Raw genomic sequence first — 27569 nt, 5'->3', positions numbered from 1 at the left:
TGTTATACTGCACACATTACTATTGCAATGACAACTGCAATTCAACATATTGTGCAGCTATAGTGATTACTCAAGACGATTAGTTGGATTTTATTTAGAGATATAAGAGTAAAGGGGGGAAAATACAAATGCATTTTGCACTTTTCAGATTTTTTTAAAAGTCTAAAACTATTTAGCATTGTTCTTTCACTTTATGTGTTGTTTTATGTTGGTCCGTCACATTGAATTCCTACAACATACATTAAGGTTTATAGTTGTATTGTCACAAAATCTGAAAAATAATTCAAGGGGGAATGAATACTCCTGCAAGGCACTGTAAAACATTTTCATACATATGTGTTAAAGGCTCCAGGGACCATACAATGTGGCACAGATGACAGGCAGTCTGGTCAGCAGTAAAATGAGAATATGTGTATGTGTCTGCATACTTCAAAGCTTGTCACTAGTTGGACATTCGTGACCTGAGGGTACCTACTGCAGAAAGAGAGGCCAGCAGCCCGGGAACCAACTCAACAAACAAGCCTCTGGACAAATAGGCAGCAATGTTTGTGCATACTTCAAGTTACCACGCTTGACAGATAAAGGATTTTCAAGAGACAGTATTGGCCCTGGACATTTTTAATGACTTTGTCTTTAAAATATTTTAGTATTACTATTTTCTGCTTCATTGTGAATATAAAGGGTGATTAGATTGTGTATTTCAGTTTATCCCTGTTTCAGATTATTTCACATTTTCAATAATCAACAAAATCTTTCTAAAATTTCAAATGACAGCTTTCTAAAACGTTTGTGATCGTCTGGGTTTCAGACTTATCACTTCAAAGCTTTTTTTCTTATTCTCCCCAAAATGCAATCTTTCTTTTACAGCCACTATTAATACAGAATTTAAAAATATTCCTAGTTTCAGAGATTTGGTTGTTCACACTACACTATTAAACCTTGGATCAGTGGAAATTCTCCTCTTGGATAAAAAACCTTTTCGGGGATTATTGACGGAAGAAGCAATTTCAGAAATGCTGATTTAATTTGTTAGCTTTTGCATTTGGAGTCAATTGGGCACGTGGCAAAAATGTTGTGTTAAATTTTATATTTAGTATATCTTAAACTGCTGCTTGAATATCATGTGAAAAAATGTATTTTAGAGATAGGTACTCTAGGTTGGTAGAGATTTGTTTTTAAAAGTTAGAAACATTATAATTATATAATTTTTATTTATCATTGTGAGTGCTTTTAATATCTGCTTTGACTTTTTTATAGAACAATAATTATGTCATGGAGTGACATTTTGGACTTTATGGTTTATTTTGTAATTTAGATTCTCCTTATGGCTCTTTGTTTATTTCTTAAGTTATTGTTTCTATGTTCCCCTCTAGTTTCTCTGTTTACTTTAGTTCATAGTTATTCTAGTTCTTTATTTCCTCCTCTGATTTATTCTCTTGCTTAGTTTGTGTTTTCTGTTTGTTTAGTCCTTTCACCCATCCTCAGCCTTTGTATTTGTTTCACCTGTTCCTTGTCACACCTGTTCCCTGTTTCTTTGATTACCTGCCTTTTGTTCCCTTCTCTGTGCTCTGTGTATATTAGTTGTTCTGTTTGCTTAGTTCCTTGCTGGTTCCTTTTCTATGTCTATGCTTCGTTTATGCTACGTTTACCATGACTATGTTTTGTTTATGCTTCGCTTTGTTCATGCTTCATTTTGCTACGTTTTGCCATAGTACCTGGAATGTGGAATAAACTATGATGCGGCTACCAAGCTCTTGTCTGCACTTTGGTCCGACCCAAGATCCTTTCTCGACATTAGGAACCAGCCAACTTAAGGACCAAGCAGACAAAGTCTCAGAGCTGAAGCTATGGGTTAAGCAGCAAGTGGAGACGCTAAGGACTATGTTCGGTGAGGAGGTGGAACTTTCGCCCTCACCTTTATTGCTGGAGGAGATGGAAGCGTGCTTCGGTGAGGCCGACTGGGCTGATGTGGATTTCGAGCCAGGTCGGAACCATTGTTCACCAGCACAATCCTCCTCCAAGCGACGTCGTTCTTGCCGCAAACGTTCCACGTCTGCAGCAGCTCCAGCCGAGCTGCCACCTGCCGCTGCAGAGTTTCCGGCTGGGTTTTCGTTCTGCCCTGGACGACGTCATCGTCGGCAGGCAGTCGCCACTGAGAAAGTACGGGTGGGCGCCTCTAACTTTTCCATGGAGTGTCCATCCGCCATGACCTCCTCGCGGCTGTCTTCCCCGGAGTTGGTGGGCGGTCACTCAGTGCCCTCTGCAGTTCTCCAGCCACCGGTGCAGCCTCCAGCCCCTAGTTGGATTGAAGCCGGGCTGGAGGGTTTGAATAGGAGACTTATGAAGAATCGTTGCTGTAAGTTCGTGCTCCATTTAATGGATCACCCAGAGGATTTGGACCAGGTGCACTCATTACTTCAGGCTGAGTTTCTTGCTGTGGGATGGCTTGACGCTCCAGCTCCACTCTCCGCTGGAGGTCCCTTCGATCCTCTTCTCGTGGCCGTTAAGGCAACCAAGCCTCTGGACTCACAGCATTTAGCCAAACCTCTGGACTCACAGCATTTAGCCAAACCTCTGGACTCACAGCATTTAGCCAAACCTCTGGGCTCACAGCATTTAGCCACGCCTCAGGACTCGCAGCATGCAGCCAAACCTACAGAGTCTACAGAGCCTCAGCCGGCCACCGCCGGGTCTACAGAGCCTCAGCCGGCCGCCGCCGGATCTACAGAGTCTCAGCCGGCCGCCGCCGCCGGATCTACAGAGCCTCAGCCGGCCGTCGCCGGATCTACAGAGCCTCAGCCGGCCGTCGCCGGATCTACAGAGCCTCGTCACGACACGGAGGAGCCCGTGGGCGGGCTGCCTCCACTTCCACACCATGCTTCGGTGGAGCCCATGGATGGGCTGTCTCCACGACCTGGTTCTGAGCACCTGCTCAGTTTCCTCTGGGGGGTGTTACTGGAGATATGGACTGACTCTTTGACTTTGCCTGACACACCAGAGCCTGACCCTTTGCCTGACACACCAGAGCCTGACCCTTTGCCTGACACACCAGAGCCTGACCCTTTGCCTGACGCACTAGAGCCTGACTTTTTGCCTGACGCACTAGAGCCTGACTCTTTGCCTGACGCACTAGAGCCTGACCCTTTGCCTGACACACTAGAGCCTGACTCTTTGCCTGATGCACTAGAGCCTGACTCTTTGCCTGACGCACTAGAGCCTGACCCTTTGCCTGACACACTAGAGCCTGACTCTTTGCCTGATGCACTGCAGCCTGACTATGTGATGACTGACTTTTTGATTGACCGTTCTCCTGACTACTCTAAGCCTGGGTCCGAACCAGACGCCAGGGCCAAGTCTTCAGGGTTTCTGTCTGGGTCCAAGTTGGACGCCAGCTTTAAGTCTCTGAGGATCTCGCCACGTCATACACTGCCTGACTCCTCGCTTCGTGGGTTTGCCTGGCATCTCCGCTGCCGGACTCCAGGCAGCCTGCATCCTCGCCGCAGAACTCCGGGGCGCCTGCATCCTCGCCGCAGACCTCCGAGGCGCCTGCATCCTCGCCGCAGACCTCCGAGGCACCTGCATCCTCGCCGCAGACCTCCGAGACGCTGCATCCTCGCCGCAGACCTCCGAGGCGCCTGCATCCTCGCCGCAGACCTCCGAGGCGCCTGCATCCTCGCCGCCGCTGCCGGCCTCCTAGACGCCTGCATCTCCGTCACTGCAGGTCTCCAGACCATCGACCACTTCGCTGGCTACTTCGTCGCTGCCGACCTCCGGATCATCAGCTACTTCGCCGTTGGCTTCGTCGTCGCAGGCCCCCTGATCATCGGCCTCCTGGATTTTGTTATGCGCCCCTGGAGATTATGGACTTTGGTTTTGTTTATTGGGAGTTATTTTGTTTTGGACTCTGGCCCTCCTCCCAAGGCCCCCCTCCGCCCACCCTGGTTGGGTTGTTTTGAACTTTTGTTTTAGTCTCCAAGTGGTCGTCTGGAATCCGACCTTGAGGAGGGGGTTATGTCATGGAGTGACATTTTGGACTTGATGGTTTATTTTGTAATTTAGATTCTCCTTATGGCTCTTTGTTTATTTATTAAGTTATTGTTTCTATGTTCCCCTCTAGTTTCTCTGTTTACTTTAGTTCATAGTTATTCTAGTTCTTTATTTCCTCCTCTGATTTATTCTCTTGCTTAGTTTGTGTTTTCTGTTTGTTTAGTCCTTTCACCCATCCTCAGCCTTTGTATTTGTTTCACCTGTTCCTTGTCACACCTGTTCCCTGTTTCTTTGATTACCTGCCTTTTGTTCCCCTCTCTGTGCTCTGTGTATATTAGTTGTTCTGTTTGCTTAGTTCCCCGCTGGTTCCTTTTCTATGTCTATGCTTTGTCTATGCTTCGTTTATGCTACTTTTACCATGACTATGTTTTGTTCATGCTTCGTTTTGCTACGTTTTGCCATAGTACCTGGAGTGTGGAATAAACTATGATGCGGCTACCGAGCTCTTGTCTGCACTTTGGTCCGACCCAAGATCCTTCCTCGACAAACTACAACTGAAAAATGTACAATAACCACCAATATCTGAGAGTCGAACAGATGCAGCTCTTATGACTGCGTTTACTCACATGGACAGCCTTGCCAGAGTATCAATATCCCTTCAAATGTTTCATATTTAGTTACTTTATAACCAGATAATTGCTTGATTGGAATTATATATGACAGCGGCCAAGACATTTATCCCCAGCTTTAGGTAACCGTATCCCATCGAGAATTGCTTAATCCATTATCCAAAAATAGAATAGCATAGCACAACTGCAAATGTACAAAACCATGGCCATTCACCTAAATGGGCAGACTGGGAAATAAGATCATTAATCAGAGAAGCAGCCAAGGGCCCAATGGTAACTCTGGAAGAGATGCATAGATCAACTGCTCAGGTGGAGGAAACTTTCAACAGGACAGCTGTTTGTTGGGCAATGTGCATGTCAGCAAATTGTAAGTTTTTGCTGACATGCAAATAACTGTGGAAAAACAGGTCAACAGGGACAGGGATGCTGGTCAGAGTTGATTTGGGTGGATGGATGTAGTAAAATACAGGGTAATCCTAGAAGGAAACCTGTCAGATGCTACAAAGGATTTGAGACTGTGGAAGAGGTTAACATTCCAATAGGAAAACAACGCTAAACTTACAGTCAGAGCTACAATATAATAGTTTAGCTCAAAGCCCAGATATTTTGTTAGAATGGATTTCAACCTGGAAAGACTCACATAATGGAGAAACAACAAGAAGACGGTTAAAGAGTTTATTAATGAAAGATTATTTCTCTGGCGCTCGGACCCCTGAGGAAGATGTGAATGCTGAGGATGAAATGAGTTTGAATAAACATCTTATGATTATGATTAGGTACGTCTTCCCCCTGGGATCCAATCTTGCTGGTGGTGTAGGCCTTGGTATGGAAAGAGTTGGGAGCCTATGGTGGAGAAGGGGTGGAGGAGGGTCGAAGCTCCTGGCTCTGATGCTGCTAACCCAGTAGATGATGGCAGAAGAGGTCACACTCTCCACAACAGACTTATAGAAGATATGCAGCATCTTACTGCAAACACCGAAGGTCCTGAACTTCCTCAAAAAGTATAGTCTGCTCTGTCCCTTCTTGTAGATGGCTTCACAGTTGCATCTCCACTCCAGTCTGTTGTCCAGGTGAACACCGAGGTAATTATACTCCTGCACCACCTCCTCTTTTCTCCCATGATGGAAATAGTTTTTCCCCTATTCCTGTTTCTCCTAAAATCTACAATCATCTCCTTTGTTTTATTCATGTTCAAGATGAGATGATTGTTTCCACACCATGCCACAAAGTGGTCCACCAGGTCCCTGTACACTCAGCTTCTTGTCCATCTCTGATCCACCCCACGACTGCAGAATCATCCGAGTATTTCTGCAGATGACAGGAGTCTGTCTTGTACTGGAAGTCTGAGGTGTACAGAGTGAAGAGCAATGGTGAGAGTACAGCCCCCTGTGGTGCTCCTCTCCTGCTAACTGGTTAACCTGGTTAGACAGACAACCCTTCAGTCTCACAAACTGTGGTCTGTTTTTCAGGTAGTCTTTGATCCAGGAGATTGTTGAGGCCTACACCTGAGTCTTCTGGAGTTTCTGACAAAGCAAATCAGGTTGGATTGTATTAAATGCACTGGAGAAATCAAAGAACATGATCCTCACAGTGCTGCTGGCTTTGTCCAGATGACAGTGGGTTTGTTGAAGCAGGTGTATGATGGCATCTTCAACTCCAACTCCACAGCGAAAAGCAAACTGAAGGAGGTCCTGATAGTTGTTTGCTTACTCAGGTGGGCCAACAGGAGTCTCTCTAGGACCTTCATGATGTGGGATGTCAGAGCAACAGGTCTATAGTCACTGAGGACTGATGGGTGAGTTTTATTTAGTTGCAGTAAAAGATGGTTGTACAAAGTATTAATTTAAGATAGGCTTAATACTAATGCATACCATTTTTTGAATCTGTACATTATGTTTCCTTTTTCTTCCACTTCATAATTATCCACCACTTTTTATTGGTCCATCTCATAAAAGCTCATTATGATATAGTGAAGAATATTTAAAAAGCTGAAAACCTCAAGGTGAATAAATACCCTGACAAGTCATTGGTAATTCCAGGTCCTTCCACATCATTTCTGTTAGACAGATGTCAGAAATTTGACCCAGCCAATATTAACTACGACTAAAGTCGTCCTGACTTTCACTGTTTTTTTTTTTTGAAGTCTTTAAAGTTTTCCTTTGTGGATGCCTTTGTGTGTTTCAAGAAACAGGTGTAGATGTATTAGTCTATGTGTGTCTAGCTCTTAAAATTAACACACTTACTTTACAAACAGATATGTAATGGCGGGGTTGTTCACGTCAAGAAAAAAGTACTGAACCATTGTTCAACAGAGTTAACATGAGCTGTGTGAAAATCTGAAGAAGTCTGCTTTAAAGCCCAATTGTTCCCATCTAAGGAAAGATCAGCCAGTGATACAGAAATATAAACACTTGGTTTATAGATTTCATCTCGGGCATTTTGTTCTTTTGATTATAGCAGATTTAAAATAAATCTGTAAATAAAGTGAAGCATCTCTCTTTTGAGTTATTAAACAAAAACTGTTATTTAAGATTTTCCAACAATAAATATTAGGAAAGTATTAGACATAATCCAAATGGGGTAATCATGGCCTTTCTGATAGGTATGTAATTAAGAAGCAACTTTGCCAGTATTTTATGCTTAAAAATTAAAACCCAACACAATTTTAAAACAGTTGTAACAAAGCAGAATTCACCATCAACGAGGAAATGTTTCATTCATAGAAATGTCAATGTCAGAATAAACATTCATCTTTTTCACATTCTGTCTCCTTTCATTCACAAACGTTTGGCAATTTATGTGAGTATCAACATAAGGTAGCCCATAATTGTGAAGTGGAAAAAAAAGGATACATGGTTTTCATGTATTTCTTTTTTTTTTTTTCAAATTAAAAAAACAGAATTGATCCTGTATTTAGAATTCATCCTGCCATCTACCCTGACAGGCATCCCTGTCCCTGCTGAAAAAAGCATCCTCAAATGATGCAGCCACCACCATTTTTCACATTGGGGATTTTGTGGACAGAGTGATAACCAGTGCCATTTTTTTGCCAAACATAGCATATTGTGTGTCAACCAAAAAGTTAAATTGTTTGTCTCACCTGACTAGATCACCTTCTTCAACATGTTTGTTGTGTCTTCCACTTAGCTCCACTTAGCTTGTTACAAACTGGAGTTTGAGATTGTAACAGGACAAAATATGGAAATGGATGCAAATATTTTTTGCACAGCACTCTATCTCCCACATGCTACATCTTGTGCTGCAGCTTTTAACACATCAAATATGCTTCTAAGCACTGCTGTTAAACTGCAATGCGAGTATCACCTAAACATAAAACTTTTTCATTATCCTATTGCCTTTTATTTAGTTTCTGCTGTTTAAAACTTCAAATTACATCACTTCTTGCATCTTATTGTGACAATACACGACTAAAGCAAACAAATGTGTTTGACACTCTTTAATCTCCTTTAGGTACTGAAAACTTCCCAACACTGTTTCATTTGAAAATAATCTGTTTTTCAAAGTGAGAAGGCTTTGGATGAAAGAAACAGAGGATATCAGATTGAAAAGCTATAACTGTTGTTTCAAGCCACCTTGTGTCGTTGTATTGTCCAACACAGTGGTCCTTAGAGAAGCAGCAGCTTCTTGGGGAGGCCTGGGAAGCTACATTCTCACAAAGGTCACACGTACACTAAAACAAATTAGAAATTCAGATTAAAATAAAGGGGCTAAAAGGCTAATGTAGCCCTGCATGAGTCTTATTACTTTAGCAAAATCTGCAGTGCAAAAGCATACTGCTTATTAGATGGCATAACAAGAAAGCATTTGTGTAAATGATATGGAAAATAGACTTTTTAAGATACGATGCATTCATAAATGTATGCACCCAAAGGAAAACAACCATTTTAACATGCTATGACTCAAAATAAAATAACAAACCCCCATGGTAGCTACCTGATTTATCCACCCTAGCTCAGAAACATTCAAAGCCACACCACCATCTAAACCCTACCCAAATTATTTTGGAAAATTTATTTTATTATATAACCTATTTACATAACAGAAGGTTAGTCCTGAGATGGATTTCTCTCAAACTTTAGGCTGGCTGGAGCTTAATCTCTACTAGAAAAGTTATCTTTTCCCAGAGTCTTTGCTTACAATTGAAATACCAATTATTCTAAAAGCTGTTTGTTAAAGATGCCCTCCAGACACGCACCGTCTTTAAAAAGAATTCTACACCTTGAACCTTTTCCTATTTAATCACATAACTACTAAAAGTGTTTTTGTATTCATTTGGATTTTATGTGGCCAACACAGTACAGCATCATTGTTAAGTGGAAAGAAAATGATACATGGATCATTTTGTGACTTGCTCTTTACTTTGATACCCCTAAATAATATCCAGTGCAACCGTTTGCTTTCAAAACTCACATAATTTAGTAAATAGATTCCAGCTGTATGTAATTTATTCCAAAGTCCAGATGTAAATCCTATTGGGTTTGTGACAAGATTTCAGAATTGCTAATCCCATCTGTTATCCATCTAATATGACTGAACTTGAGCTATTTTCAAGAATGGGCATAAAGTTAATTCCTCAGATGTGCATTGCTTGTAGAGACATACCCTAAAATACTTGCAGCCTTAATTGCAGTGAAAGTTTGTTATACTTTCAGTTTCTAGGAACCACCATTTCTTGAGACCTGAGATGGGCCTCATACATAGACAATGTTCAGAAGAAGGCCCAGAAGAGACTGTACTTCCTGAGGCAACTCAATAAGTACAACCTTCCCCAAGAGCTGCTGGTCATCTTCTACACTGCCATCATTCAGTCTGTCCTGTCTTCATCCATCTCAGTGTGGTTTGGCTCATCCACAAAACAGGACAGGTCCGGACTGCAACGACCAATCAGGTCTGCAGAGAGAATCATCATGGCTGACTTTCCCCCCATCCAGGATCTGTACAGGTCTGGGGTCAGGAAAAGGGCAGCTAAAATCTCTGCAGGCCCCACACACCCTGCACATAAACTGTTTAGACTTTTACCTTCAGCTCTGTGCTATAGAGCACTATTTGCTAAACCCTGAGACAGTTTCTTCCCCCAGGTTGTTTCTCTGATGAACACTTGACAGTCAGAGTTCCAAATCAACACAACACTAACTTGGATTGATCTCACATTATCTCCTCTTGTAAAGTCACTGGTGTATATATGTACGTTTAATAGATATTTTATATTTTATATTTCCATTTATATTGAAGAAAAATCCCTACTATGAGCAAAATGTAGTTAAATTCCTTGTTTGTGTGCGCAAACTTGGCAATAAAGCTGATTCTGATTCTATACGTAAAGGGGATGGGGTTGAGGTGTATCAGAAAATGCCTTCAGATTTGTATCTGTAAAAAGACAATTGTGTGCAATTTTGTGTTGTTCTGTGAAAAAATACCAATAAAACACAAGTTGTAAGGTGACAAATGGGGTGACAAAATGAGAAAAGGTTCAATCTGTAAACATTTTTGCAAGGCATTGCAACCTACAGTGCTTTTTAGTAACATGCAAGAAAACACAGAAAATTCAGATGTGGGTTCAACTTGATGAGGAATTCTGTTAAAGTTAGTTGAAGTTACACTTTGATGAATATGTACATCAGTACTTTTAGCTATATGGCTTTCTAACTTATTAGTATAGACTTAATATATCCTAGGTTTGAAATAAAGTTTTTTCCTTTTGAAACCCTTTAGCTGCATTTTGTTTCAGCACCACAGACATTTACAACAGCAGCGTACACTGATTAAAGAGAGGCAAGCCTGCAACTATACAGCTCAAAACAAACGAAAATAGTCTCAGCTTTAATTCAGCTGATACATCTCCTCCTTGTTTCTCCTTGACAGCACAGCAGACTGGGTTCAAACAGCAAACCTGACACAAAACCAAGGATACGTCTTTGTCATACAGCAGATCTGTGCTGTTAATTGCAAAAGCAACCATGCTGTATAACTGAAAGGGCTGTGCTGCTAATGGCACAGGTAAACTGGGTGAAGTGCAAATCCTGGATTAGATGCAGAAATCACAGGAGTGCTATTATAGATATTAAAACTGTGTCCTCTCTCTCTGTTCATCTGGTTGAGATGTAATTGAATCTGAGTCCATATGTCAAACACTAGCTGCAAGGTATTCTGCAGAGTTAGAGGCCAAGAGTTTGAAGGAAATAAATAAGCACAAGAGGCGTCGCAGCCTTGGATTTTTATGCTTGCTCCAGTATCATCCGCATGTGTGGAGAATGTGTTGCAGCCATGCAGGCTCTGCTAACCGATAGGGACCTTGAACTTTAGAGCATAAATGCACGCAGGACAAATAAGCCAAGCGGTTACCGTGACAACCGTGACCCCCTAATCCAATTTTTCTTCTTAAATGCACGTGCGTGTGTGGGTGCGTCCTACCTTGCACTCATCCATGCACGTCCTGACTGAATACGCGTCCGTTTCGTACTTCTGGACCAGCAGCTCAAACTCCCTGTAGTTCTCCTCCGCCTGCCGATCCAGACGCTGATAAGCTCGGACACACTCCGCGCATCCCAGCAGATCCAATCCCATGGCCGTATCCAGGGAGCAATTCAGAACGTCCGGCATCGTAAACCCGTAAAACAAATCCAAAAGTGAGTAGGAATTACAAAAAGAAAGGTACAAATCGCTCAGATTCACGTACGCCGACTGTGTCCCCTCTTCTTCCCCGCCAGAGAGGCCCAGGCACACGGTCAGAGCGTCAGTGAAAGTGAAGCAGTCTCTGGACACGCTGTCCGGGTGACAGGTGTCCATCCGCCACAGAGGTTTGGTAGAATTCCCTATAAAAATAACATCTTGCACTCTGGAGAGGCGGCGGGGGTCGGGGGATGTTGGAATATGGTGTGGTTGGGGGGAGTTTTGCTTCTTCTCGCCCGCGTCCGTAATAGCTAGCCCCTCGTCCGAGCGCTTGTCGCGGGTCCGCGTCAGCTTGGCCTCGGCGCAGAACCACAGGTGATCAGAGAGCAGGACGGTGATAAAGAGCAGAGAGGCCAGCGACTGTCGCCATCTCTGGGCCCGCTCCGGCTCCGTGAATGGCTTCTCGTTCTCTCGAGGTGCAAACCAGTATTTTAAGCATTCGTCATGCTGCCGACGCATCCAAGCACCCCTGGTCATATTTTAGGAAAGTGCTGCCCTGGCCGACTCCACCGCGGGGGCTGCTCTGCCACAATACTCATTGACTTGTCGGGAGACGGGCTCCGGTTGGTTCTCCTCTGCAGCGATAGGAAGGGGGTTCCGAGCCTTCGCCGGTCCAGGGCGCTCCTGCTATCGCGCCCCGCAGCAAGTCGGTGCTATTCCGAACCAATTAGCGTGCCCGCACAGATTAAGCTTGGCGCTGCCGCATCCCGGCTCTCCATGGCTCTCCGGGGGAGAACGGCGTCCTTTTTGACCGCATACCCCCACGTTTTCCCTGACGTCCCCTTTCCGGGCTTGTTCGCTTGTCAGGGGGTGCGCGCAAGGGAGACCAGCTGTTGCGAGCCTCTCAGTGCTGATGCTGCGCGTCTGCCACCGCTCGATCCGCAGATTCACTTAGAGGAGAGCCAGCAGCCCCCTCGACGCAGGTAGATGTGTTTCTCCGAAAGCATCTAATCCGTTCTCCCGGTGGCCACTGTCATCTTGGACCTCGGTTAAGTTGCCGCCATGTTCGTCTTGAAACACTTTTTCGGAGAGCTGAGTCTGTTTGCGTCATCTCCATCGTTGTGATAGCTCCATCGTTGCGCAGTGGCGGAGCAGCTTATTACCTGAATGCGCACCACACAAACGCAGAGGATGAGGGAGAGACCGCAGACACTAAGAGGTGGTAAACGCTGTGTTTGGCAACACGCTGCGATATTTGAAAAGGATTTCAATATTTTGATACAAGAACCAGCACACATTTATGACAAGATTTTGCCTTTTGGTGCATGGTCCACGAAATACATTCATAACACTGCAGTTAGGATATACTTTTGACATATATCCAGGCATACTGGGACATCAGGTACTTTGGGGCAGCATTGGTAAAAACATTGCATCCTTGCTGTGAAAAGTATATGGCAAGCTCAGGGTGCCAATACATCGGGCTTGGATGCATATCATATAAGTGCACCAGTAAGGGGGGCAAGGGGGCAGTTGCCACCCCTGCAGATAAGCTGCTCTGATTATTTTTTGGTAATTTACACTTTTGTAGTTTACACATTTGTTTGTTTGTTTGTTTGTTTTATGGCCATTTACAGGTGCATTTCAACAAATTATTTCATTCATTTTAAAAAAATCTGTAATTTAAATAAAGAGGTAAATCTTCTATAGAATAATCAAAAACAGAGTGGACAATTTCAAGAATTTATATCTGCTACTTTTGATCATTCTGTGTTAGTGCTAATAAAGATTAAAAATTATATGGAACGACAAACATAATCCTGGAGAAGACTGTTAATGTGGTTTACCTTGCTCCACAAGAAAGGCAATGGCTAAAGAAGCTGATCATTCAAAGAGTGCTCTATCCACACATCATTGGAAAGTTGTGTGGAAGGAAAAGGTGTGGAAATAAGTGTACAAGCAACAGGGATATCCACAGTCTTAAGAGGATTGTGCTTTTCAAGACTTTGGGGGAGATATATAAGACTGCCGTCTGGAGTCTTTTTCTTAGAGATCTTAAGACCTCTTTTTTTTCCATTTCATTTGGAAATAAAGGGGTCCCAGAGTCTGGAGGAATAGTGTAGAGGCACAGATTCCAAAGAGCCTGAGGTGCCCTATAGGGCTAAAATTGAACACATACATCTATGCAGAAATAGAACAACAAAACTGCCCCATGTTACCAAACAGCTGACTTAAATTTTGTTTTGTGTCATGTAAAATAAAAGGATTACCCATACCTTCATATGCATCATTCACAGATTTTTCACAATTAGTGACACTTTGAGAAATAGAGAACTATAACACACTATGGTCATTTTCAAACTTGAAGGCAAAACTTAGTTCAGAAGACGTAGTTCCAAAACAATGTCTCAATAAATCTGAATTCATCTGAACCTGTAAAAAGTGCAATTTAAGCTGTATTGAAGCTCTAGCTGTTGTCGGTCCCTCAATACTTTCTCCTTTAATCTCACAGAAGAACAGAAAAACAAATAGTCAAACTTGAGCCTTTGACAAATAGAAAGCAGCTGAGGGAGCAAAAGGTTTGTGTTTATCGTTTTGATTGTAACCTACTGTAAGTTTTCTGCAAGTGAATCTTGTCTTCATCAGCTGGCTTGTGTTTGGCAGCGGGTTTTAAAAGAGCCACATACTTAAATGCAGCCTGGCCCCATAAGCTGGTTGTTTGACAGAGAGAGAGAATGAGAAAAAGATGAGGAAATACATGGTGGTTCCTTTAAAGGTGCTCAAACAGTGTTTGTCTTTATTCTTAAAATTACCAATCACCATCAGCACTTGTGTGTAAGCATTACGAAAGAGACTAGAGAGATTTGCTTAATGTCATTGGGCTGATCTGAGAAGACAAGATAATTATCTGTTGATGACAACAAAAGTTGTAGGAGGCAGCTCTATATGTGGGTGTGTCAGTGTTAGGACTTGCAAAATGGAGAACCCCGGAATGCAGACTAGCAGGCAGCATGACAGTAAGTGAAAAAAGGATTTAATAAACAAAAAAACTCACTCATAGAAAGAGGCAGGAACAAAACAATAAACGGGCAGGCAAGACAGGCACGGCATGATCCAAAAAACAAGACATGAGCATGATAGAGACAACAAGACATGAGCATGATCCAGAAACAAAAACACAAAGTACAGGCGGGCGACCAGGAGGTTGTCCCGAGCAGGCACGCAGAGTCCTGGGCGGTTGGTGGCGAAGGCGTGGAGACCGGCGACAAAGACGTGGAGGCCGACAGAGGCGTAGAGACCATGGCGGCCTGCGATGGGAACCAGCAGGTTGGTCAGGAGGCCGACCGAGCACAGTAGAGGACCCTCGGTCTGGAGGCCGGCGCCGAAAGAGCAGGCGATCAGAAGGCCGACCATGGAGCAAAGAGGGCCCCCCAGAAACTCTGTGGAACTCTGGAGGCTTGGAGCCAGGCGCCTCGTAGTCAGACTGTGAGCCAGGCGCCTCGTAGTCAGACTGTGAGCCAGGCGCCTCGTAGTCAGGCTTTGAGCCAGGCGCCTCGTAGTCCGGCTGTGAGTTGGGTGCCTTAGGCCAAACGTCAATCTGGCCTGGAACACAGTCGGCTCGGGAGCACAGTCAGCCAGCTCAGGAGCATTGTCAGTCAGGCCTGGAACACAGTCACTGGGCCCCGGAGCTCTGGTCAGAGGCAGTCCACCCACGGACCTATCTGGCACAGGCAGTAGAGGCGGTCCGTCCTCGAACCCCTCTCTGAACTCTGGAGGCTTGGAGCCTGGCTTGAGTTCCATGAGCACCCACCAGAGGAAACCTAGGAGGTGCTCAGAACGAGGACATGGAGGCAGCCCACCCACGGGCTCCTCTGGAACATGACCTGGCAAACCCTCAGAGGCTGAAGCAGAGCCGACGGGACCCTCAAAAACTGATGCAGCGTCTGGGGGACTCTCGGAGGCCAAAACGAGGACAGCTGCTCCTTGAACCCTTCAGAGACAGGATCCGGCAGCACTTCCTTCCCGAACCCTTCATCACAGGGTTCAGGAACTAGGACAGGGACCAGTTCCCCACTGAACCCCTGGAAGGCCTGCAGACTAGGAGCAGCAGCTGAGGCGTTGCTGAGACCCTCAGTGGAGTGTGTATAGGCTGAGGCGTCGCCAAGACCCTCAGTGGTATGAGCAGGAGCTGAGGTGTCACCAAGACCCTCAGTGGCGTGAGCTGGAACTGAGGCACCGAGACCCTCAGTGGCCTCAGAGGCGCCCCTCTTACGACGTCCTCTGCGGCATGTGGAGGAAGTTGAGACAAACTTGGGTTGTATATTGGCAGCATTCAGGAGACATGATGTGGGCTGAGCTGCGCTCTTGTGGCTTAGTGTGGGTGAAGTGTGGACGACAGTAAAACTGCCTTACTGCAGTCTCATAATCCTCCTCCATCTGCCTGATTCTCTCCCTAAGCTCAGGAGAGGAATACAGGAGAGAGGTCCTTCTGAAGCTCTTTATCTGGGTAGCATAAAACCTTAAATGATGTTCCAACTCATCAGGTGTTGTTCAGAACACCGGGCTGGAGCGAGCAAAGACCGCATGGGTGGAGCTGCAGCGAGCCTGGGAGACAGTACTGGAAGACGCGGAATTACTTGCTGCAGCCCTCACGTCAGCTGGCAGGGAAGCCACCGCTCCAGATGTCACAGCAGCAGCCGTGGGAGACTTCTCCTCGCCGGCTGAAACACAGGAAGATGCTCCATGCCGGCAATTCTTGCGGCGGGCGGAGGACGAGGACTTCACTGCTGTACGAAGGGGAGGAGAAGATGAACGGCGACTAAGGGGACCTGTCCCCGGACATGGAATCGCCAACCTGAACCCATCATGTCATTTGGCAACAAGCGGCAATGCTTCACCGCGTCATCAAATAGGAGGAGCTTCTATCTGCTGCTTGCTGCTTTCAACTGAACATGGCAGACATGGATTTCACGGACCTAATTACGGTGTTTTACCTGTGGAGAGCTGAAAAACGCCGTCGACATCCCTGCGTTCACCAGATTCTTCAGGGACGGGAACAGTTCAGAGATTACCTCCACCTACTCCAGGAGCTGCATCTGGAAGACGGTCGATTTCAGCGGTACTTCCATCGATCCAGGACCCAGTTTGACGATCTGCTGTCCCGCGTTGGGAGACAAATCGGCCTCCGGGACACCAACTACCGGGGCTGTATCCCCGCTGCTGAACGCCAGTCCATCTGTCTTCGGGAGTAAATAAATCTCAGCTCAATAAAAAAACAGCCGATTTTTAATGTCCACATCTCCTAAATATAAGATATTTGTGCCTAAACATAACCAGGCCAGGTCCTTTCTGTACGTGTCTCGGTAAAAGTAATTAGTTGAGTCATACAACTCTGACTTGGCACACACCGGCACTATGATCTGGTTCTCCATCTTCACTGACAACCGCTTCTTCTCTGCTGTGGTCCTTCACCCTACGTCACAGCCACATCCAGTCCCTGATTGGTTGACGCAAAGCGAATTTAGGAAAAAGTTTAGATTTTTCAACTCGTCCATCACTCTTGCTCTGCTCCCGCTTCGCGCCTTCCGCACCGCGTCCTTCGTCTCCTTCGCACCGCCTCGTGCCGCTCCGCTCCTGAATGTGCTTCTACATAGGGATAACATGTAAATCACCCGCTCCTATCGCACCATAAGAGATCCACCGCACCGCAGCCAGACCCAGGACCAGCAGGTGCGAGCTCCATCTCCTCCAGCAGAAGTGGAGAGGGCACTCAAAACCACTCTGATGAGTTTAGCTAAATATGACTCAGAAACTTACTAAAAAACAAATAAGCACAGTATATACTGTACTCTAAATGCAGTCAAAAAGCTTTCAGCACCACGGACAGCCCGCCTATTACTATGTGGAAGCTTGAGGTTCACCCAGGTGTCTCGAAAAAATGCAGCTAGAGTCTGTTTTAGAATATTTTATCCCTCTGTATGTTTTCTATACCCACTGATCATTACAGGGTTAAGGGAGGAACAATGTGCCTACCTCCAGTGGCGAGATGCAAGATGCACACTGGATTAGTTTCCTGTCTATCATAGGGCAACACAAGCAAACACGAATGCACATAATCATATCTAAGGGCAATTTAGAGACCATTTAGCCTACTATGCATGTCTTTGGATTTTGAGAGGAAAGTAAGGAAGAGGAGGAGTAACCAGAGAAAACCAAGCATACACAGGGAAGGAAATGAAAAAACTATGCAGAAAGACGACTGCATGGAATTGGATATGGAACCTTTGAACAGATGTTTAACCTAACTAAAGTTGTTGTTTTGATTAAAAGACAGATTTTGTCAGAAGGAAAAATGTTAGACAAAAATTCAGTTTTTATTTTTCGTAAAGCGCCTTGATTCAATTTAATTTGTTTGGCATTCTGAAGTTTATTTGTGTGATATGCTTGTGCTTTCATTTCTTATCAAGGTGGATGTTTACCTCTAGTGTTCAGAACTGATAATGAAAATGCTGGTAGAGAGAGCATTGGTTGTGTCATTGCTAAGAATGCTCAAATGTTCATTCATCACTCTTTCTTGTTCATATTATGTCACTGCAGGATGCTGCGAATGTGCCTCATGGGGATCGATGTCCTACTTTGACTGAGATTGTCTAGTTTTCTTTTACTGCAGTTCCGCACTTTGTACTTGACCCCGAAGGTGCCATTTTCCATGTGCATGTATAAGGATGTGTGGATCGGTGCATTTGTCTGAACATGCTCTGATGGCAAATGTACAGACAGTGGGAGCAGTGCACAACATATGGAGAGTTGTCAGTTTCACACATGCACACACACTTTTTTAGTATTTCCTTCCTGTTCGTGTGTGAGGGAAACACAAGTTGTGCAACAGCAAGAAAGAGAGAGCAAGCCGAGAGACGGAAAGGGTTGGGGGGTGGAAGTGGTGGGTGGCATCTGTGAGGTGAATGCAGATTGCTGGCCCTTAAATCTGGAACCATCACAAGACCAGTAGGGGCTGGCAGACATGACTCATCCACTATCCATGCAGTGTGTGTCCTCTGTGTTGCAACATATGTAGAATTGATTACCCTGCCTCACTGTAGTGCTACATCTTTTGCTTCATAAAAAGATCATATGCACAGTTTAGTATCATTTGTTTTTAAAGCATTATATGGTTTGTAAAATGCCCTTTTGCAAGTTAGACATAGATCATGAATCTGTTAATAAATGTCACTGAAATCAGAAATAACCACGTAAACAGCTTAAACCTTTTTAGTCCTCACTCTGATCTTTTCTGATTTTTTCAGTTCAAATAAGAAAAAAACACACACCCATCCACCCATCCACAGTGCTGATTCTTATGGAAAGGAGACATTTCCTTTTTTCTTGAGACTTTTCAAAACTCTGATCTTTGCTTTCTTTTCATCTTATTGCATTCCTAAATGCTTTTCAGATTGGTGAAGAGAAGAGAAGTGGATGCAAATCTGGACGTGGTGGTTTTACAGAGGAGCAGGACAGAAGAAAGAAAACATCATCTAAATGTGGACACGCTCATTTTGCAAATCATTACTTCATTAACCTTCCCACCAACTAAAAACTGGAGCGTCATGAAACAGGAAATCAGTGTAAATGGTTTTTTTTTTCTCATTCTTCCCTATCCTTGTATACATAAGGCTACACAGCTATTGAATAAATTAATAAATATATAGATGAATAAATAAATAAATGGTATTGTTAGTGTTTTCATTTTCAATACACTTTTATAATTATACTTTTCCAATTTCTGCACTATGGTTTTGGTTGTTTGGAGCCAAAATCAGAAATTAAATATAAATTTGATTAATTGCACAGCCCATAAAATTCATTACCTTTTCTCAAAGTTGTGCTTTTCTTTCCTACTGTGACTATCTCTAACATTCCTCCTCAAATCTCCTTGACCCTGATTTGACTGTTTTTTTTCTCTTCTAATTAAAATCTCCGACCATCTTTTTCTTTCCTCTCTCACTCTCTCTCCTTGTTAGGCCTTTCATCAGTCTGGCAACAAGGAGGGAAAAAAAGACAGCTGATTCATAATCTGATTGGCTGTAAGGGACCCACACCCTCAGCCCAGGCTCATTGGCTGTCTTGGATGTTGCAAATTGTCAATGAAAGTCTGAAATAAGGTACACAGGAATATTGGTCTTATATGGATTTGTTGAATTTGATCATCATTTGAGCCAAAAAAATCTCACGGTGATTACACCTGGTTTTTATCAGATCTTATCATTTAAAGCTGAACATGTCACCAAGCTTCCTTACTGTCAATAGTGACCCAAACTGGACCCACCGTACCTCATTGCTCTTCTCCTGGTTTTCTAGCTTCATCACATAGTCCAAAAATCTGCATGTTTGGTTTGATTTAAATTTAAATTTGTTCTTCCTTATACACTTCTAGATTTTCTACCCCTTAGCGAATATTTTTCAATAATTGGGCTTAGGTGGGATTTCAGCCAAGATTCAGATGCAATTGGGCTCATGAAGCTCTGCCCTCCCCTTGTGATGCCCTTCCCCAGCTGAGGGGGTTTTACTCTCATGATTCATTAGCTCACCCAATTGCCTTTCAAAGGAAAATCTCTGAATCTCTGTGTCGAGTCAAGCTTTGAAGCAGGAGGGTAGCAACCATTTTGTGAGAACCTGATGGCATTAGGACTAGAAAGATGATATACAACTCTTGAGTACTGTGCCAACCAAACATGTGAATCTGTGCAGAACTTAGACACATTAAATCAGAGAGGCAGGTAGTAGGCAATCAAATTTTTCAAACAATACTGTTTTGGACATTGTTTTTTTCTGAGATGGTGCTACAGCTAATGCTGTCACAGAGCTAATCGCTTGGTATGGTGGGGCCCAAATATTTCTGACCACTAACTCTTGCTATGCATTGCTTGGTTTAGAACAATTGTTAAGAGAGTCTGTTTGCTTTTGCTAATTGCTTAAAGTGAACTGTTGCTTAATGGCTCATTGAAAACGTGGTGTAATTTGTTTAGTTTTTATTATATTTATGGCCTCATGAAATAATGGAAGTATTTCTTCTTAGCAAATTTTACAAAGTTTCGGTGTAAAAGGAGACTGTTATGAAGTACTTGATAGATTTTACAGATAGCCATCATTTGCTTGAAATGTATTGCTGTTGATCAAAATTAACTCATTCAAGTTAATGGTCTTTTATTTAACAATACATTAATCGATTTACACAAAGAACAAAAGTATTTCTTACACTATTCCAGATCTGATTCTGTGTTTTCTTTTCATTTATTTAAGGTTTTCCAACTGAAACAATGACTAAAAATGTCTGAAACAGTGGCTGTCTGTCAATTCCTGCCTGAAAATAAATTATGAAAGAAAGAAGATTGTTTTCATTGAGTGGAATCCTGCTGAACTAACTGTGTGAATGTCGATCCCTTTCAAATGGGGAAGCAAACTTAAATAATTTGACACTGATTGGCTCATCAACAAAGCTTTTCTATTCCCATCAAGATTTTGAATTCCTGGCTTACTATATATTCCCACAAAACCGTCTGGACGTCTGCATTCATCCAGAAAGCAGCTTCAAAGAAAATGCCTGTCAGATAGGAAATACAGCTTACACACTTATAAGAAAGCCTACAGAATACAAAGACAGTTAAAAAGGCTTTTTTTGAAAATATCTTTCTACACTGTTTGTTCATTATAAGCATTTTAAGTTTTATTTTAGACTCAGAGTAGGCAAATAAATGTATTGTGTGAAAACTACTGAAGGTATAATCTGACTGTAGATTAGGAATCTATGTGGGTCTTGAGTGATCTTCTGCTCTGAACCCTGCCTATGGATTGCTACTGTAACCCTGATGTTAACAAGATTGTAAACCTTTATTAGTTTTCCTGCAGAACAATCCCCACACAAAAAATCATTTTAGATAAGTATTAAGTTGTTTCTTTTAAATGTTTTTTTTTTATTATCTACTCCTCTCTGTTTTATTTAATACAATATTACTGCAGTTTAGAGGGGTTTTTCTGGTTTATTTTAATTGAAATGTACTATATATTTTACCCAGGGTGGAAGGTGGTGCAGTAGTTAGCACTGTTTATTGCAGCAAAAAGGTCCTGTGTTTAAATTATGGTCCAATCTTTTTTGTATGGAGTTTGCATCTAACCATAACCCTAACCCTAACCCTTGCACTCAAAAACATAAATGTTGGGTTAACTCATCTTTCTAATTTGTCTTTAGGTATGAGTTTTTGTCCTGCGTGCCTCTGTGTTGCCCTGTAATGGACTGGCAACTTGTCTGCCGTGTGCTCCGCCTCACGCCCAATGACAGCTGGAGATAGTCAATAAATAGGCTAACGCAGCAGAAGGAAGCATGCTTTTTTCTCTTTGCATGAAATGGAAGAGGTTGGAGGGTTTGTAAGCCTGATGTTTACCATTGTTGTCCCAGCCAGCATGTGTCTGTGAGCCCTACACAGAATTCGTTCAGGCTGTATGATTACTATGTGGCCCAGTCTCACAATGGACTTTTAGTTTGGGACCTATTTGTGCTGACTGAATACAACCCCATATGGACAAAAACAATTAAGCACTCAAATGGGTTTTAATAAGAAAAATAATTCACATTTTGCACAAAGTACTAAACCTATACAGGGTCCTTAGTTATACCCAGATCTAAGTGGCAAGAAACCTATATAGGCAGGCAAAATTGAGTCTTTATGAAACCCACGGAGAATCCCATCTGAGACCAATTTTTTATTCATATGGGCCCCTTAAGTGAATGTTAGATGGATGAATTTTAGATTATGCTTTCACTTCTGTGTTCATATAATGGCATTAAAACAAAAAACACTTATTGGGTGAAAATGTAATTCATTTTTATTATGGTTCCTTACTAAGTTTATCTGTAAAAAATGTGCAATAATAAAAGAGCATGAAGGTATGCGCAAAATGCTGTATTCACTATTAAACTGTTTAGCATTCTGATGTCAGTTCTGAGCAGAGCTTCAAATCTTCTTAAACTCAGGCAAAGATGATTTTACAACAGGGAAACACCTTAATGGACATTGTTTTAGTATTCACAGAAGTCTGCAATGAAGCACAGAGATATGCTCACATTTCAGAAAACATCCTAAACTCTTTGTCAGCCTAAGAGTAAACAACAGAAGGGAGAGTTTACATGAGCTGCAGGGCTAATACTGAGGCTCTACACTCCAGCTGAGAAAGCTGAGGCCTTCCCAAATTGTTTGTCATCCAAACCTCCTTACTGTCAACAGCAATCAAAGCTGGATGCAGTGTATCTGATTTACTCCTCATTTCTGAGCTCATTCTCACCTGCTCGCTTTCTCTGTTAAAATTTAATTTAGCTTACTTACCTAAAAACAAACCAATTTAAAGTAGGTCCTCGTCCTCCTCAACCTACACAGAGCTGTTGGCATCATTTGATTTCAATATTTGTTGTGTGATGTGAGTGTACATAATTTTTTATTAGCTGAATTTAATGGGAAAAAACATAGAGGACCTTGGATGAACCATTTATTGTAGCAAAAGCATAGCAAAGCCTCAGTGTGAGCCACAGAAAATGAACCTGACATATCTAAATGCATTCCCCTCTCTCTAATCTGTGCTGTCAGGAAAAAGCACCTTCTGATGAAAGGGAGATGCTGTCCCCTGGATCCAACAGAAAAGTAGAAAAATAGCATATTTCAGCCTTTGAAGAGACAGGAGTGGAGGTAAATCCTGGATATCATGGAATATGAATAGCATCCAGTGGAGAAATTATTTCACCTTTCATCTTTCAGGAGTGAAAGGCTCAGAAATCATGTAATTAAACAGAGTTTATCAGAATGGGTTCTCAACAGTGAGTGGTTTGCAGTCCATCGTAGCCCCAATGCAAAGACACAGAAGCCAACACTGAAATATCACTAATCAAGATTTGAACCTCCGACCCTCTGAGGCAACGATTCTAACCATCTCACCACTTAAAAGCTGGTTGTTTGCCTCTGTGTTACATCCTTTCATTAATTTCTTTTATTCCCACATTTTTGTGATTAATGCATTCTGACGAAGGAGAAACAGTTCTGATATCAACAGTCTTTTGAGCGAGGGTTAGAAAGTTAAAAAACTAACTTTTTTTAAAAAACTTTTTAAAGTTAGAAAACTAGCTTTTTAGAACTCCCATGAACCATTTAATTAAAGTTGTGGGATATTTATTAAACATTTATCCCTTTCATCATGTGGCCACTTTTGTATCACAAACAAAACAAGAATAACAACAACTAGAAACCTGCAAGCAGCTTTGAAGGCCCTCGCACCCCTCAGCGCAACTCGGGCTGTTGAGCGACCGCATTAGCCTGGCATCACCTCATACACACCACCGATGGTGACACTGCTTCACTTCAACATGTCGTCACTAAGTGGTACTGTGAGCAAGATGTCATATGATCTTCGGTCATGCAGAGTTTTGGTCTGGCAAAAAGCATTCAAAATTTCGAGTAAATCGGACCTTCCAGAAGGACGCTGCAGTCGCTTGTTTGTTTGTGGGCGGGGCTAAAACAACATCATCAATTGACTGTGTCAAAATGTCAATCATTAACTCATGATCATGTATACTACATTTCAAGTGGATCCGATGATGTATGAGGGAGATATAGCCCTGGTAGTGTCCTAGGGGGCGCTATTGATCCAAATTCCAATGCAATCCAATAGAGGTGTTTGGGGGTTGACAAAGATCAAGCATATTCAGTTTGGAGTGAATCGGACCATACATGTGTAATTTAGAGGCAAACGTATGGCCGTGGCGTGACATCATAATACGCCACGCCATCATAGCCACACTCTCCAGCTAAAGCAGTAAGTACTGGTGACTGTCTAAGACCATCTTGTTATCTGTTACTTGGGACAGTTTCACATTGATTAGGTGAAGAACATCAAACACTGATTCTGTAAAGGAAAACGGGACACTTTCTGTTGTCAGGCGGCGGGGCTTCGATGATGTCAGCATCTGACAAGTGAATATTGTTCAGGCCTAGAGGCAGATCAATACCAGAAGGTTTCATTTGTCTGTGACTTTCCTTGTAGGAGCTATATCAATTTAGTGTTTTATGGCGATAAGTCATATTTTGAGGCTTAGCCACGCCCACATACTTTCATGTATCAAAAAGCTTTTGATAACTTTTAATCCCCAATCCCTTAAGAGTATACTGAGTGATTTTGAAGTTTGTAAGTCAAAAGCTGTAGGAGGAGTTCGCTCAGATATGCATGCTAGAAACGGTCAAAACTGGGTCAAAATGGCAACTTCAATCCAAAATGGCCGACTTCCTGTTGGGTTTGGACCAATGCTCCAATAGACTTTTTTGTAGGTTCTGAGAAGTTACATGTGTACCAAATTTCACAATCCTCGGTCAAAGCATGGCTTGGGGCTGATTTTTTAAAGTTTTCCATGGGATGCTGTGAACGAATTAGGCCACGCCCACCAAATATGTCATCAGATCTCTGTTGGGGACTGGACAAGGTTCAATCACATTGAATTTGGTGCAGATCAGATGATCTATGTGGAAATTAGAGGCAAATGTATGGACATGGCGTGACGTCTGACTTTGCCGCACCGCCATGGCCACGCCCTTTTATGAAAAGACACTGTGCCTCAAACAAAGTTAGACCCACTAGTTATCTGTCTTCTGACTCACTTTCAAGTTGATTGGGTCAAGAGGGTCAGAGGGGTTTGTTTCCAAGTGAAAAAAGTGACTTCCTGTTCTGAGGGGGCGTGGCTTTGATGATGTCAGCATATGACCCCATAGGATTGTTGGGAACCCGAATGTCCTCCTTCATGCCAACTTTGTTGTGATTTGGAATTTGTTTGGGAAAGTTATTGCATTTTTTTAGTTTGTGCGCGAACACCAAGTTTGTGTCCCGGCCACGCCCCCTAAACAGGGGTGAAAACTTTTAATCCCCCATGCCTGATCAGCATATTGGCCAAATCTGAAGGCGATAGCTTAAAATCCCTAGGAGGAGTTCGTTAAAGTTCGAGGTGAGTAAAAGTGAAAAACGGGCAAAAATCGGCCTTTAATCCAAAATGGCCGACTTCCTGTGCATTTTAGGACATACCCCCAAGAGACTTTTTTTCTTGGTTTGAGGAGCTCTAGCATTGTGGCGAATTTCATATCTCTACAACTTACGGTTTGGCCTATCTCATGTTTGGGGGCGTGGCTAAGTGGTTTGGCCACGCCTACTGACGACGACATTAAAGAACGAAAATTTCCCGCAGGGGACAATTTTGGGTAAAAGCGTGTGCGTGTAGGGGCTTGGCAAAGTCCCCATATTGCCCCGCCAAAACTCCCCGGAATAATAATAAGAAGAATTCGAGTGATTACAATAGGCCCTTGCAGTTTTCCTGCTCGGGCCTAACCATCAGGGGCTGAGCATTTTACACCTTAATTTATACAGGTTAGCCTCACTGAGACCATAATCAATCTTATTTTTAAATGTGATCTTGTATACACAACTCTAAAAGAAAACTAGTAATACAACACAACGCAAAGCACTAAAAGCAACAAAAAATATCCTTAAGATTTCTGAGATGCTTTAAAAGGTGTTTCAAATCTTGGACAGTGCTTAGATTGCAAATCACTGACATTTCATTTTATTCATTAGTTTCTTCTAAGGACTACTGCTGAACACTTTATCACTTGTATTCTAAGCTAATTTGCAAAGCTGGTGCCTATTGGGGAGTTTGATATTTATTACAAATTGATGCAGTTTTATTTACATTGAACATTAGACATGACTTCTTATAACATGCTGCAACAGACCCCAAATACAGCAGTTGTTAAAATGGATGAAACAGAACATCCACCAATAAAACAGTGACATCAGCATATATCTGTACACCTGCACATTGACACAAATATGTCAAATCTTTTAAATACAGTATACACTTAAAAGAAGTGTGCTAAAAACTAAGCTTTGGGGTACACATGTATTAATTTCCTGAAAAGATGAACCCTTGCTACTTTTGACAATGAATTGTTCCCCATTTATAACATATGATTTAAAAAATCTAAATTGATCTAACTAAAGACCAGCTTTCCCCAGTCTTATCTTAGTGTTTTTTTTTATGTTTCAGTACCTGGCATTTGCAGAGCCCAATACCAAAGTAGAGCAATGTTATGAATGACACTGCATTATTTGCTCAAACCTATAAGGGTTCATTAATTTGTTGAGTCTGTCTTTGTGGTTTATTCTAGCAGTGTCTAAAATCAGTCCTCAAGGGAAGCTGCCCTGCCTGTTTCAGATGTTTCCATGGCACATCATTACCAGGACTCTGCAGAGCTTGATTGCATGCTAGGGAGTTAATTCATACATTTGATTCAGGCGACATATCTAAAACATGCAGGGCCCCTGGTTTAATCTGATTTACAATGGAGCCAGACAAGGTTCCAACACCAATGTGGAGCGTTTACACTCTAAAATACCAAACTATAATGTAGCCTCTACTGCAGTGGTATGTAAACAGACCTCCCATGTGGCTTGTTTGTTTGTAAACAAAGCTTAGGGTTACTCATCCGATGCCCAGCCTCATATGGTGATATTCATCATCTCTCTCATCATGGAGACTGACTGACCTCAGATGACTTTGCAGACACACTCTGCAGTGTACAAGTCACGTGCAAATCCAACCCACCCACCCCACCCCTGTTTGTTGCACTATCTACTTCTGATCATAGCATTCATTTGTGTTTCTCATGGCCATGTAAAATCCTAGGAATTAGCAACAATTACACATCTCTCTTCTCTTCTCTTCTCTTCTCTTCTCTTCTCTTCTCTTCTCTTCTCTTCTCTTCTCTTCTCTTCTCTTCTCTTCTCTTCTCTTCTCTTCTCTTCTCTTCTCTTCTCTTCTCTTCTCTTCTCTTCTCTTCTCTTCTCTTCTCTTTAAATGCTATTACCACAGGGTTAAATGTAAGGGCAGTGTCACCGTAAATTGCATTATCTTTCTATTTGCAGCTCTAAAAAAGTGATCTTTAAAAGCAGCTTTGATGTCAGGGACACTTGTCCTCTTCTTTGCTCTTTTAGTAAGCAATGAATTCAAAATCTTGGAGGGAATGGAAAGCTGTGTTCACATTTATTCCCATCTCTCTTCCCCCAGTTGAGCTCCTCACTAAAAGACTGCAAATCTCTACTATAGACAGAATAAAGTTCAGGGAAAGGTCAAAAGCTATAAATTCTGTCCTGACTCTGTCCACGGTGTCTCATTGTAAAACTAGGGTTGAAGAATGTGGCCAGTGTTTTACCTCCATACGATGGTTTTAGTCAGCCAGGATTATA

The 27569-nt window shown here is 42.7% G+C and overlaps 1 protein-coding gene across 1 annotated transcript in view; it reads right to left on the bottom strand.

Annotated features, from left to right (window-relative positions):
* LOC124871508 (NALCN channel auxiliary factor 1) overlaps positions 1-11788 on the bottom strand; it is a 132719-nt gene extending 120931 nt beyond the window's left edge. Inside the window, exon 1 of the mRNA XM_047370862.1 lies at positions 11049-11788. Coding sequence (XP_047226818.1) covers positions 11049-11783 — 735 coding nt within the window. The 5' untranslated portion in view covers positions 11784-11788. The remainder of the gene's footprint in view (positions 1-11048) is intronic.
* Positions 11789-27569: the final 15781 nt, after the last annotated feature.

Source organism: Girardinichthys multiradiatus, chromosome 7, assembly GCF_021462225.1.
Source record: "Girardinichthys multiradiatus isolate DD_20200921_A chromosome 7, DD_fGirMul_XY1, whole genome shotgun sequence".
Classification (NCBI taxonomy): Eukaryota; Metazoa; Chordata; class Actinopteri; order Cyprinodontiformes; family Goodeidae; genus Girardinichthys; species Girardinichthys multiradiatus.
The sequence above is the reverse complement of the archived record's forward strand: the minus strand, read 5'-3'. Positions and strand labels throughout refer to the sequence as shown.